This window comes from Mytilus californianus, unplaced genomic scaffold (genome assembly GCF_021869535.1).
Source record: "Mytilus californianus isolate M0D057914Y unplaced genomic scaffold, xbMytCali1.0.p SCAF_13, whole genome shotgun sequence".
NCBI lineage: Eukaryota > Metazoa > Mollusca > Bivalvia > Mytilida > Mytilidae > Mytilus > Mytilus californianus.
Genome location: NW_026262615.1, coordinates 6717110 through 6732675, shown reverse-complemented (window position 1 = coordinate 6732675; position 15566 = coordinate 6717110). Strand labels below are relative to the sequence as shown.

Below are 15566 nucleotides of genomic sequence, written 5' to 3'. Positions count from 1 at the left end.
TTTTTTATGTTGAATTTTAAAGCAATACAAATTATATCTATCATATCAGGTGGACGACAAATATATTTGATCGATTGAATAACTTAAGATCAACCTTTAAAATGTATGGTAATGTAAATATAAGAAGATAAATTAAGGATTTTCATGATCATTGATTTTCTATTAATTATTTAATGAGTAACAAGTTAGAAAGTTTACCAGAAGGTCATTTAACATTGAACATGTTGAACACCAATCTTCAATATGTCAGACTTCCTTTTTATATGCTAATTTAACTTTTAATGTTATTCAATATTTCAAAATTAATCTTAGAATTCCTTTTGATAATTTGAATATAATTGTCTTGATTGAATATGTTCTTACATAATTAAGATGCTTGATTATACTCCAAAATTGTAACCAAAGACAACAAGGAAAGTTTACCAGATAGTCTGTTATCATCAAACACCAAGTTACAAGAATTGTAATTGTGAATAATGTTTATCACAGACTTTATTTTATGAAAGATTGTGTTGTTTATATAATCACGTACATATATAACTGATATTCCTGAATATACTTGTCTGTTGACAACTCAGAAGGTCTACCTTAATTTCATTTTATTGGCAAACTTCCTTTGTGCATACTTAATGTTAGTTTCAATGTCACTCATTGTTTAAAGATTGCAGTTGAAGCTTATTAAAATGCATCAACAATGTCAGTTTGAAGAAAAATATATTTCATCTTTTCAATACACAGAGATCGAATTTGGTAATCTCTGGTAAATTCGGTATCGGTGTTTTAATTTAACATGTTCTTACAAAATCAAGATATTTGACTTCCTTTCAGATATTTATACGGAAACAAGTTAGTAACTTTACCTGAAGGTCTGTTTTCTAGCAACACAAAACTTGAAACATTGTAAGTATGATTTATGCTCATCTCAGACTTTAAGTTACATATTATATTATTTGAACTGTATATCTAATCACGTACACACACATCTGCTGTTCTTACATATACTTGTGTGCCGAGAACTCAGTAGTTTTGTCATTATTCTATTTTAAATTTCGTTAAATAATGTTGATTTTTAAAGCAATGAAAATCACATCAACAATATCAGGTTGATGATAAATATATTTGATCCATTGAATAACTGAAGATCAACCTTTGAAATGTTTGGTAATTTGAATATAAGTAGGTTAATTAAGTAACTATGTTCATGATCATCAATTTTCTATTAGATATTTACTGAATAACAAGTTAGAAAACATCCCAGAAGGTTAGTTAACATTGAACATGTTGAACACAAATCTTCAATATGTCAGACTTCCTTTTTGTATGCTAATTTAACTTTTAATGTTATTCAATATTTCAAAATTAATCTTAGAATTCCTTGTGGTAATTTGAATATAATTGTCATGATTTAATATGTTCTTACATAATTTAGATGCTTGATTTTACTCCAAAATTGTAAACAAAGACAACAAGGAAAGTTTACCAGATAGTCTGTTATCATCAAACACCAAGTTACAAGAATTGTAATTGTGAATAATGTTTATCACGACTTTATTTATGAAAGATTGTGTTGTTTATATAATCACGTACATATATAACTGATATTCCTCAATATACTTGTCTGTTGACAACTCAGAAGGTCTACCTTAATTTCATTTTATTGGCAAACTTCCTTTGTGCATACTTAATGTTAGTTTCAATGCCACTCATTGTTTAAAGATTCCAGTTGAAGCTTATAAAAATGCATCAACAATGTCAGTTTGAAGAAAAATATATTTCATCTTTTCAATACACGGAGATCGAATTTGGTAATCTCTGGTAAATTCGGTATCGGTGTTTTAATTTAACATGTTCTTACAAAATCAAGATATTTGACTTCCTTTCAGATATTTATACGAAAACAAGTTAGGACCTTTACCTGAAGGTCTGTTTTCTAGCAACACAAAACTTGAAAGATTGTAAGTATGATTTATGCTCATCTCAGACTTTAAGTTACATATTATATTATTTGAACTGTATATCTAATCACGTACACACACATCTGCTGTTCTTACATATACTTGTGTGCCGAGAACTCAGTAGTTTTGTCATTATTCTATTTTAATTTCGTTAAATAATGTTGATTTTTAAGGCAATGAAAATCACATCAACAATATCAGGTTGATGACACATATATTTGATCCATTGAATAACTGAAGATCAACCTTTGAAATGTTTGGTAATTTGAATATAAGTAGGTTAATTAATTAACTATGTTCATGATCATCAATTTTCTATTAGATTTTTACTGAATAACAAGTTAGAAAACTTCCCAGAAGATCAGTTAACATTGATCATGTTGAACACAAATCTTCAATATGTCAGACTTAATCTTATTAAAAGATTATATTAAATTATTGCAAATCATGTTCCTATCCTATATAAAGGGGTTTTAATATACTTGTGTGCCAATAGCTCTGCAGGTCTATCACTATTATAGAATTATTGAATACAAGGAGATCAGATTGATAATCTTTAGTAAGTTCAGAATTAGTGCTTTAATGTAACATGTTCTTATATAATCATGATAATTGATTGTCTTCCAGAGATTTAGAGAATAACGCGTTGGTAACTTTACCAGAAGGTCTGTTTTCTAACAACACTAAACTTAAAACATTGTAAGTATGATTTATGCTCATCTCAGACTTTTTCTTACATATTATATTATTTAAATTGTATATCTAATCACGTAGACACACATCTGCTGTTCTTACATATACTTGTGTGCCGATAACTCAGTAGTTTTGTCATCATTCTATTTTAATTTCCTTAAATAATGTTGAATTTTAGAGCAATGAAAATTACATCAACAATATCAGGTTGATCACAATTACATTTGATCCATTGAACAACTGAAGTTCAACCTTTGAAATGTTTTGTAATTTGAATTTAAGTAGGTTAATTAAGTATATTCATGATCATTGATTTTCTATTAGATATTTACTTAATAACAAGTTAAAAAAATTCCCAAAAGGTCAGTTAAGATTGAACTTGTTGAACACAATCTTCAATATGTCAGACTTAAACTTATTAAAAGATTATATTAAATTATTGCAAATCATGTTCCTATATAAAGGGGTTTTAATATACTTGTATGCCAATAGCTCAGCAGGTTTATCACAATGATAAACTTATTGAATACAGGGAGATCAAATTGGTAATCTTTGGTAAGTTAAGTATCAGTGTTTTGATTTAACATGTTCCTACACAATCAAGATATTTGATTTTTTTTCCAGATTTTTAAGGCATAACAAGTTAATAACTTTACCAGAAGATTTGTTTCTGTTCAACATGAATCCTATAGAATTTTAAGTGTAATTGATATTTATATCAGACCTAAACTTATTTAATAGTGTGTGGAATTTTTAACCTCGTTCATATGTTTTCTAACAACACACAAATTAAAACATTGTATGTATGAATTGTGATCATCTTAGGACTTAATTGTGTTATAGATTATATTGTATATTTAATCACGTACACATATTTGATTTTCTTCAAAATACTTGTGTGTTGAGATCTCAGCAGTTTTGCCATCATTCTTTTTTAATTAAGTTCATTTTTTATGTTAAATTTTAAAGCAATACAAACTTTATCTATCATATCAGGTGGACGACAAATATATTTGATCGATTGAATAACTTAAGATCAACCTTTAAAATGTATGGTAATGTAAATATAAGACGATAAATTAAGCATTTTCATGATCATTGATTTTCTATTAATTATTTAATGAGTAACAAGTTAGAAAGTTTACCAGAAGGTCATTTAACATTGAACATGTTGAACACCAATCTTCAATATGTCAGACTTCCTTTTTATATGCTAATTTAACTTTTAATGTTATTCAATATTTCAAAATTAATCTTAGAATTCCTTTTGGTAATTTGAATATAATTGTCTTGATTGAATATGTTCTTACATAATTAAGATGCTTGATTATACTCCAAAATTGTAACCAAAGACAACAAGGAAAGTTTACCAGGTAGTCTGTTATTATCAAACACCAAGTTACAAGTAATTGTGAATAATGTTTATCACAGACTTTATTTTATGAAAGATTGTGTTGTTTATATAATCACGTACATATATAACTGATATTCCTCAATATACTTGTCTGTTGACAACTCAGAAGGTCTAACTTAATTTCATTTTATTGGCAAACTTCCTTTGTGCATACTTAATGTTAGTTTCAATGTCACTCATTGATTAAAGATTGCAGTTGAAGCTTATTAAAATGCATCAACAATGTCAGTTTGAAGAAAAATATATTTCATCTTTTCAATACACTGGGATCGAATTTGGTAATCTCTGGTAAATTCGGTATCGGTGTTTTAATTTAACATGTTCTTACAAAATCAAGATAGTTGACTTCCTTTCAGATTTTTACGCCAGAACAAGTTAATAACTTTACCTGAAGGTCTGTTTTCTAGCAACACAAAACTTGAAAGATTGTAAGTATGATTTATGCTCATCTCAGACTTTTTCTTACATATTATATTATTTAAATTGTATATCTAATCACGTACACATACATCTGATGTTCTTACATATACTTGTGTGCCGAGAACTCAGTAGTTTTGTCATCATTCTATTTTAATTTCGTTCAATAATGTTGATTTTTAAAGCAATGAAAATCACATCAACAATATCAGGTTGATGACACATATATTTGATCCATTGAATAACTGAAGATCAACCTTTGAAATGTTTGGTAATTTGAATATAAGTAGGTTAATTAAGTAACTATGTTCATGATCATCAATTTTCTATTAGATATTTACTGAATAACAAGTTAGAAAACTTCCCAGAAGATCAGTTAACATTGATCATGTTGAACACAAATCTTCAATATGTCAGACTTAAACTTATTAAAAGGTTATATTGGATTATTGTTGATCATGTTCCTATCCTATATAAAGGGGTTTTAATATACTTGTGTGCCAATAGCTCAGTCGGTTTATCACAATTATAAACTTATTGAATACAAGGAGATCAAATTGGTATTCTTTGGTAAGTTTAGTATCAGTGTTTTTATTTTACATGTTCCTACACAATCAAGATATTTGATTTTCTTCCAGATTTTTAAGGCATAACAAGTTAGTAACTTTACCAGAAGATTTGTTTCTGTTCAACATGAATCCTATAGAATTTTAAGTGTAATTGATATTTATATCAGACCTAAACTTATTTAATAGTGTGTGGAATTCTTAACCTCGTTCATATGTTTTCTAACAACACAAAAATTAAAACATTGTATGTATGAATTGTGATCATCTTAGGACTTAATTGTGTTTTAGATTATATTGTATAATTAATCACGTACACATATCTGATTTTCTTCAAAATACTTGTGTGTTGAGAACTCAGCAGTTTTGCCATCATTCTTTTTTAATTCAGTTCATTTTTTTATGTTTGAATTTTAAAGCAATACCAATTTTATCTATCATATCAGGTGGACGACAAATATATTTGATCGATTGAATAACTTACGATCAACCTTTAAAATGTATGGTAATGAAAATATAAGAAGATAAATTAAGGATTTTCATGATCATTGATTTTCTATTAATTATTTAATGAGTAACAAGTTAGAAATTTTACCAGAAGGTCATTTAACATTGAACATGTTGAACACCAATCTTCAATATGTCAGACTTCCTTTTTATATGCCAATTTAACTTTTAATGTTATTCAATATTTCAAAATTAATCTTAGAATTCCTTTTTATCTATCATATCAGGTGGAAGACAAATATATTTGATCGGTTGAATAACTCAAGATCAAGCTTTAAAATGTTTGGTAGTTTGAATATATGAAGATAAATTGGGTGTGTTAATGATCCTTGATTTTCTATTAGTTATTTAATGAATAACAAGTTAGAAAGTTTACCAGAAGGTCAGTTAACATTGAACATGTTGAACACCAATCTTCAATATGCCAGACTTACACTTATTATTAAAATATTATATTGGATTATTTTTTATGATGTTCCTATATGAAGGGGTTTAAATATACTTGTTAGTCAATAGCTCAGCAGGTTTATCACCAGTATACACTCATTGAATACAAGGAGATCAAATTGGTAATCTTTGGTAAGTTCAGTATCAGTGCTTTAATGTAACCTGTTCTTACATAATCATGATACTTGATTTTCTTCCAGAGATTTAACTAATAACATGTTAGAAAGTTTACCAAAAGATCTGTTTTTGTCGAACACGAATCTTAATACATTGTAAGTATGAACTATGCTCATCTCGGACTTTATTTTATTTTAGATGATATTATATAGATAATCATGTACACACATATCTGATGTTTTTCAATATACTTATGTGCCGAGAACTGAGCAGTTTTGTCATCACTCTATTTTAATTATGTCAATAGTAAATGTTGAATTTTTAAGCAATTAAAATTATATCAACAACATCAGGTGGATGACAAATATATTTGATCCATTCAATAACAGAATATAGACCTTTGAAATGTTTGGCAATTTGAATATGAGTAGGTTTATTAAGTATGTTCATGATCATTGATTTTCTGTTAGATATTTACTGAATAACAATTTAGAAAGTTGACCAGAAGGTCTATTAATATTAATGCAAATCTTCAATATTTGTACGTGCAATTGATATTTATATCAGACTTAAAATTATTTATTATTGTGTAGATTTATCAGCCTTGTTCATATGTACCCTGTGGTTTTGATATACATGTGTGCCAATAGCTCAACAGGTTTATCTCCATTCTATTGTCTATGAAAACTTCCTTTTTATATTCTTATTTAACTTTTAATGTTATTCAATATTTCAAAATTAATCTTACAACTCCTTTTGGTAATTTGAATATAATTGTCTTGATTGAATATGTTCTTACATAATTAAGATGCTTGATTTTAATAAAAAAAATTGTAGCCAAAGACAACAAGGAAAGTTTACCAGTTAGAATGTTATCATCAAACACCAAGTTAAAAAAATTGTAATTGTGAAAAATGTTTATCACAGACTTTATTTTATTAAAGATTGTGTTGTTTATATAACCACGTACATATATAACTGATGTTCCTCAATATACTCGTGTGACGACAACTCAGAAGGTCTATCTTCATTTCATTTTGTTCGCAAACTTCCTTAAAATTGTGCATACTTAATCTTATTTTAAATGTCACTCATTATTTAAAGGTTGCAGTTAAAGATTATAAAAATGCATCAACAATGTCAGTTTCAAGAAAAATATATCTTTTGAATACAAGAAGATCGAATTTGGTAACCTCTGATAAGTTCGGTATTGGTGTTTTAATTTAACATGTTCTTACAAAATGAAGATATTTGAATTCCTTCCAGGTATTTACACGAAAAAAAGTTAGTAACTTTACCAGAAGGTCTGATTTCTAACAACACAAATCTTAGATATTTGTTAGTGTAATTTATATTCATATCAGACTTAAACTTATCTATTATTGATGGAATTTTTAACCTCATTCATATGTACCATGTGTTCTTCAATATTCTTCTGTGCCAATAGCTCAGAAGGTTTATCAACATTTTATTATCTAAAACATATCTTTCTTACATGCTTATTTAACTTTTAATTGTATTCAATATTTCAAAATTTCTCCTAGAGTTCCTTTTGGTAATTTGAGTATTATTGTCTTGATTAAACAAGTTGTTACATAGAAGTAAGTTTACCAGTTGGTCTGTTATCATCGAACACAAAGCTTCGACTTTTGTAAGTGTGATGACTATCACCTTAGCCTTTATTTTATCATATTCCTATAACGATCATATATAGTTGATGTTCGTCTATACATTTAAGGGATACCGGGTAGTCTAACTTATTTATCTACTGTATCACAAGCCTGTCAACACTGAAGTGGTGATTTCAAACCACGAATGTGACATTTGACTTCAATATTAATTATATCTATAATGTACATACTCATTTTACTCCTAATCTCATTCTATATTTCAAGGTAAGCCTTTGAAATCTTGCGTAATTCAAGAACCATTGTCTTGATTGAATATATTCTTACTCAATCATGATACATGATTGTCTTCCAAGTCAGGAAAATGGCAGTTGTTTTTAATTATTCCATTGTTTGATAGCGTTTGATTTTGTCTGATTTTATGGACTTCCCCTTTTTGAACTTGCCTTGTAGTTCAGTATTTTTGTTATATTTTTTTGATAATTTGAGTATTAGTGTCTTAAGTTTATCTACGACTTATCATGTTTACCTTATCATATGGTAGATTGTATTGCATATCTAATCATGCACATATATAACTGATGTTCTTCAAAATATTCTTGTGTGCAAACAACGCAGCAGGTTTACCATCATTTTATTGTTTACGCACAATTCATTTGTACTTCTTTATTTAACTTTTAATGTCGTTCAATAATCAAATATTGCTGTTCAAGCAATATCAGTTCTAAGAAAAATATATTTATCTTTTGAATACACGGAGAACGGCATTTGGAATTTTTGGTAATTTTAGCAACAGTGTTCTAATTCAGATTTTCATTCATGACTATTGATTTTCTTATAGAACTTTTCAGGGTAACTTCTTAATAAATTTACCAGAAGGTCTGTTCTCGAAAACAGAATTATAATTATAATAATTTGTGTTGTAAGCATTTGTTTTGTATGACAGTTGTTCCTCTTACGTAATAAAATGCCTTGCTTAATGTTTAATTAAAAGCTCTACCTATTTTGATTTGATGATTTATATCTCTTTTTGCCAATATCTGTAGAAACAACATGATACTTTGTCGTTGTTTCTATAATTCCATGTTGTTGCCGTATCTTATATATATTTCTTCCCCTTGAGATTTCAAATTGTTTCGCAATAGTGTGAAAAAGCAGAAGTCACATGGATATGTACATGACATAGAAATTAACCTTACATTAATTTAATATTTAAGGAATATGAACAGAAACCAATTCATATGCTGCCGCATGATTGATTTTAAAGAATGGGCATCAAATCAAACAAACCTTGTTTACATAGGAACATGTACTGGTTTGAATACCACCATAGATATTCGCAATTTTAACATGACAGGCTGCATAATTCCAGGTAAGCAGTTAAAAAGATTTCTTAATAAATGATGAAATTTACTCATATTTTGTGTATATGCAATCTATTCATTTCCAATTTGACCACTGTAGCAACTATCTGAAATAAAAATAAATATCTTAGACATGCTTCCATTTCTTTTTTCAGATTTGTTGTGAAAGTGCCTGAACATTTAACATTCTCGATACATACCTCATGTCCATTTTTTATTCCATATCTGTATGTCATTAATTTTGTAAATTTGGTTGCTAAATTGGTTTTAGTTTTTTTTATTAAGTCACACTTGTGATGGTGAGAAAAACAGTAAGACACTAAGTTGGAGTTTTGACTAGAGCCTCATTCTCTTTACCGACAATTTTAATTGACCAAATTAAGTAACTTTTGACTTACATTTTTTAGCAGACACAATCTTAAACAACTGAATAACACAGTTTGTTTTTTTCTATATAGTATACCTTACATGTTTGATATATAGGAAAGATAGGATTAGTTTTTTTATACCTATAAGGTTACATTTACACTACATGAAATTAATGAAAATTGGATAACTACTGCTGATCATAATAAAAAGGTCAATTCCGGTAAATTCAAGTTATCCAAATTGGCGCTAACTGTCGTTTTTGATTGATACCATGCAAAAACCTATTTCCAACTTACAAAACTTCATGTGGTGTGACTGCAGTCTGACTTTGATTGCTAGAAAAGAAAAGGTTAAACAAGGGAAGAAGCTTAAGACCAATATCTTTCACTAATGAACTTAATAATTCCTAAATAAGTTAAAGGTAAAATTATGAGTATGATGCATGCATGAGTATTCAAATGAGGTCAAATGATTGTTTTGTGGGAATGACTTATGCAAAATTGAGGTTTTCAATTTATGATGACAAAATTAAACCAAACTGACTGCTAATAGTGAAAAATTGTTCAATATTTTTGCAACAGTATTAGATTGATAACTTCTTGTTTTCATCTTTTTTAAATGAAGGATGGAGCCTTTGGTTCAACTCCTCATGTTCTGTTACTTGTGGAGATGGTGTGATAGTGAAAACCAGAACATGTGACAATCCCCCACCGTCTGACGATGGACTGAAATGTGTTGGTTCCAGAACTGAAACATCACTTTGCAACTTAGGAAAATGTCCAGGTAAATTCTTTAAATACATCAGATTAAAATCAACATTACCTTATAATTTAATTGTTAACCAGAGCGGAACACTTCTTTTTAGAACTTATTAAAACCTGTTAAATCTATCATTATATTCTGTGAAGTCAGAATAAAAAAAAAACATTGAAGATGTAAGGCTTTTTCGCCATACGCGTGTTTCTTCTACGTGAGACTCATCTGTAGCGTTTGAATGAAATCAGTTTTGAGCTAAGATCAAATACATGGTAAAGGGAATAAAAAAGTAAAGTACCAAATATGGTTAAGGCAATCAAAAAACCTTAGCGTTTCCAAAAATTTCAACATTTCAAAAACAATAAACAGTCAGGGCAATAATATTTCTTTAAATCACTTATTCAAGTAACATTTCCTCCAGAAATGCTGCAAGTAAGAGTAGTCTTCTTTATCAATCACCTATTTAAATAGTACATTTAAATCACTAGGCTAAGTAGCTTTACATATATAATATTCATGATCCTGGAATTAATTATGATGTTAAATTTATCAAAAACAACATCTGTGTTGATAGGATGATCTGTCATGTCAGATGATGACCCTGTACTGAAAATGGGATAATGACATGAAAATCACTCATATCATACTTGTGTTTTCTTAACTGTCCCCTCCCCCACTCACACACACACACACACACACACACACACACACGGTATTTTCAACATCCCCGAACAGTTAATTTTTTATAGCGAACAGTAAAATTTTATTACATTATCTAAAAACCGAAACCTTGAATTTTACAGAAAAATACGCCCACTCATGGGAAAAATCTGTTTGGAAAGTATAAGATCATTATGTAAAGCCTTCATTGTAGCATTATTTTCAACAATTTTAGAATTTACAGAAGAATGATTGCATAGAAGGCGTAAACAATGCTACCTAACAGTATTTTTTATTATTTTTTTCAAATAATTAGATATAATCTCAACCTGTGTGTTTTTGGCAAAACTACAAAATCACAGAATTTCTAATTTGCTACTCAAATGAGTGATTTAAAAATCACTTATTTCATTAAATCCCCTGAATCATGAATTGACAGAAAATGAACAAATTATTTATATATCATGTCAACATGAAAGTGCTGATAACTGGCGTGGTGATACCCTTGGGTCATCGACCCGGTGGTAAACATCTTTATTTCAAAGCTGAAGCTGATTTTTGCTAACATGATAAATTGATACTGTTATTCTGAAAAGTATTTATAAATCTATTTTCCCAACCAAAAAACAAAAATAAACCAAAAAAGCTACAGGGTAACATACACTCAGTCTTCCTTACTAGACAGGTATCCATACAACATTTCACGCTTGCATTTATCATTCTAAGTTTGTTTAAGTTGTTAATAGGTTTAATAGAATAATTCAAGGATATGCCATTACTATCCAAATAAGAAAAAAGTTTAATGTGACATTAGGTGTTTGTTGTTATTCTGTGGTTTGCATGTTGAAATGTACTATTTAATTATTTATTTACGTATTTCTCTGTTCTGAAAGTTCTTGCATTTATTCGTACTGTGTTTCTGTAACGTAATGTTGTCATTTTAGCGGTATGTTTAACATTGCAATATATGCGGGAGGTTTGGCTAGCCATAAAACCAGGTTCAACCCACAATTTTTTCTTAAAATGTCCTGTACCAAGTCAGGAATATGGCAGTTGTTATCACATAGTCCGTTTCTATGTATGTTGGCGTTTGTTTTTGTAGCAGTCCAGTGTTTCTGTTGTTCCGTTTTGTTTCCTCTTATAGTTGATGTGTTTCCCTCAGTTTTGGTTTGTGACTCGGATTTGTTTCAGTTATTATATAGATTGATGACTATTGAACAGCGGTATACTACTATTGCCTTTATTTATAAAACAATTACTGATAGTCAAGATGGGTCTATAAAAGTCTCACTGTATTTAGCGAAATCTTGAGTCAATGAGATTGTATATTGTTCATATCTTTTTACAGAATCATGCCGTCACTCAAACAAAGGATCCAACAACAAATCAGTAGACAATTTGGACAATAAATCAGGTAGATTTCCCCCATAATCTTTTCATTCATTATGACAACCAGAAGTTATGGTCGACATTAATACAATGTTAGCACTGGCTACGGTTACCCGCAAAAAGTAACAATAAGAAATAATTATTGTTACTATTGATACTGCTTGCCGAGATATTTTACCAAGTGGGACCCGATTTCATACGGAAATTGCAGGTAACAATAATATAATGTGTTATTGTTACCTGCAGTAATTATTACCCGCAAAATATATTCAGGTAGGCACTGGTCTAAAAAAATGTTTGATTTGCGAGCAATCTAGGAAATAAATTTAAACAATTAAATTATGATGTAACATTAAAAATGATTAAACTTCCAGATAAATTGACCAATATGACGTTTATTATTGCCATAGGGTGGTCGATTAAAGCAGCTCACTATTCGTTACTCGAATGAGCAAACTGTCCAATTTGTGGTCAGTGAAAAGTTTATATCTTTTAAAAATTTTAATTATAAACTTCAACAATTCCAAGATGCAAATTCTGTTCAATTATATAGAAGAAGTTGTGATTATAACCCCAGAGGAACAATTTCTTTCATTTGAGAAATTTCCTACGAAATTGCTCGACGAAAACATTAATCTCAATAGAATCATAGAATATTTTTCTAATGAGTCATGGAAAATGCAAAAAAAAAAACAGATATAGCAGAGGAAGAACACAGCAGAGTGGAATTGCTTAGTGTGTGGTATTCATTTCCATATATATGAATCTATTGTTTGCAACAGGTATCAGGGTACCACCTAAGATGTGTTGGCCTCAAAGTGTCAACTAAGGCTATATACTCGATGTGCCAGAAGTGCCACCAAAATAAATAGCTATAATACTTCTTATTATGTATAAATGTATAAATGTTGCTGTGTTCATTAAATAATTTCTATTCAATTTTTTTTTTCAAATATGTTAACCAAAGAATACGGGGCAATGACAGGAAGACGTACAAAGTATCCAGATGCTACACAAAAAAAATATGATTTGCAAATGTAAAATTTTGTGAGTAACTATAACTGCCGGTAACAATAAAAAAATATTTTATTGTTACCTGCAGATTCCGTATGAAATTGGATTCCTCTCCAGAAATAAATTTCAGGAATTAGTCTCAGAAGTAAAAATAATCTTTTTTTATTGTTACTTTTCGCGGGTAACCGTAGCCAGTGCATACAATTTTTGTCTCGCCTGTGATAAAAGTCGCGGAAAGCGAAATATAGGGATTGCATTTCCGGCGACGGCAACGATGGCGTCAACAATTGTTAAGTTTTCTGCCTAAGTTAGTTTGAAAGGAATTACTTGTGATAGATCATTGATATTTAATACAAACTTGCATTACTATCAGTACATATTAGTTTGACGGCCATTTTGAGGTCCTGTCCCTAGGTCATGGTTCTGCGACTTTGAATGAACTAACAATTTTAAATGTTAACTTTTCTACTTAACATAGTTTGATAGGATCTACTTGTGATAGATCAATTATATTTAATATAAGGTTGCATTACTATCAGTACATATCTGTTTGACGACTATTTTGAGGCCCTGGCCCTTAGGTCATGGTTCAGCGACTTTGAATTAATTATGAATTTTCAATGTTAAGTTTTCTGCTGAAGTTAGATTGCTAAGAACTGCTTACAATAGACAATGATATTGTCTATATAGTTACATTACTGTCTGTACATCTAAGTTAGTGATCATTTAAAGGCCCTGCCCACAAGATCATGGTCAAATGACTTTGAAATAATAAGCAATGTTACTGTCCATCAGATTGTCTATTTCTGACTTTTATGCCTACAGGCGAGACATATCTTTTTGTCATCAGTTTATTGTTGTGTCAATGAAGTTAATATTATTTTCCAATTTTGAATTTATTACGACATTGATATATCACCCACCATGTTAATCCACACTCAGTCGAAATATCACACATGTAAGACAGTGCGGCTGGTCATTTATTTATTCTTTTTCTTCCAGGAAAAAAACTGCGTAAATTGAAAGCCATGAACCAAAAAAGAAGGGACAAGTTTGATTGGAAAAAATAAAAACAAAGTGGATCGATTTCATTCTTATATAAAACTGAGGGACAATTCTAACATGGTTTGAATTTTATCATCATCATTGTTGGAAAAGTCATTCTTTGCTTTCGTTTGAAATTTTAACTTTCGATATCTTAGATACAATCTGTGTGGTTTATTTTCTCTCGAGTGCAAACTTACTTAGTCTTACTTGTATGTTGTAATCTTGAATTCAGTTATTAGGTTAGATGAGTTTTATTGGACCACCTATTATAGCATTGCATCTGTTTATTAATAATATGTATGACATTAAATTTGTAAAAGTGTGTGAGAATAAACGTTTTGTTATATCGTTTGAGGGTGTTTTGTGGGATATACATTAGCTACATGTTACATTTTTTTGGTGATATTTTGTGGGAATATTCATTGGTATTTTCAACTTGTATTTGAATAATTGATATATGTGATTTTTTTCTCCATAAATGCGGGTATAAATTTAATAGTACATGTTTCCATATTTTTTTTCCATATAAATATCAAATGATCAAGGCAAATGATTCATAATACCATATACATATAATTCACAACCAGGAGGTAAACTTGAATTCAGTTATTAGGTTAGATGAGTTTTATTGGACCACCTATTATAGCATTGCATCTGTTTATTAATAATATGTATGACATTAAATTTGTAAAAGTGTGTGAGAATAAACGTTTTGTTATATCGTTTGATGATATTTTGTGGGATATACATTAGCTACATGTTACATTTTTTTGGTGATATTTTGTGGGAATATTCATTGGTATTTTCAACTTGTATTTGAATAATTGATATATGTGATTTTTTTCTCAATAAATGCGGGTATAAATTTAATAGTACATGTTTCCATATTTTTTTTGCCATATAAATATCGAATGATCAAGGCAAATGATTCATAATACCAAATACATATAATTCACAACCAGGAGGTATACTTATTTTCAACTTTCAGTAACTCCAAATTACTGATGGGTGTAGTTGATGGTAAAATGAGACCCAAGTGAACCAAAACTATACACTTTATCTGAATAGATCAGAGCTATTCAGTCGTGCATTCAGAAGGGGATTCAAACTCTACGAATAAAATGAGCACATGGGTTTTTAATCCTTTCAAAAAATCCATTGTGCATGCTGTATCCTCTCTTCACGACAAATGTGTTGATGTTACAGCCAACACAGTCATTTAC

The 15566-nt window shown here is 29.2% G+C and overlaps 2 protein-coding genes across 5 annotated transcripts in view; both read left to right on the top strand.

Annotated features, from left to right (window-relative positions):
- Positions 1-15566, top strand: part of LOC127723086 (apolipoprotein D-like) — a 205469-nt gene that overhangs the window by 128492 nt on the left and 61411 nt on the right. The window lies entirely within an intron of this gene.
- LOC127723091 (ectin-like) lies at positions 8968-14828 on the top strand. The gene is made up of 4 exons (XM_052229538.1): positions 8968-9116; positions 10102-10260; positions 12242-12307; positions 14299-14828. Exons 1-4 carry the CDS (start codon positions 8996-8998, stop codon positions 14364-14366), a joined length of 414 nt encoding a protein of 137 aa, XP_052085498.1. The 5' UTR covers positions 8968-8995; the 3' UTR covers positions 14367-14828.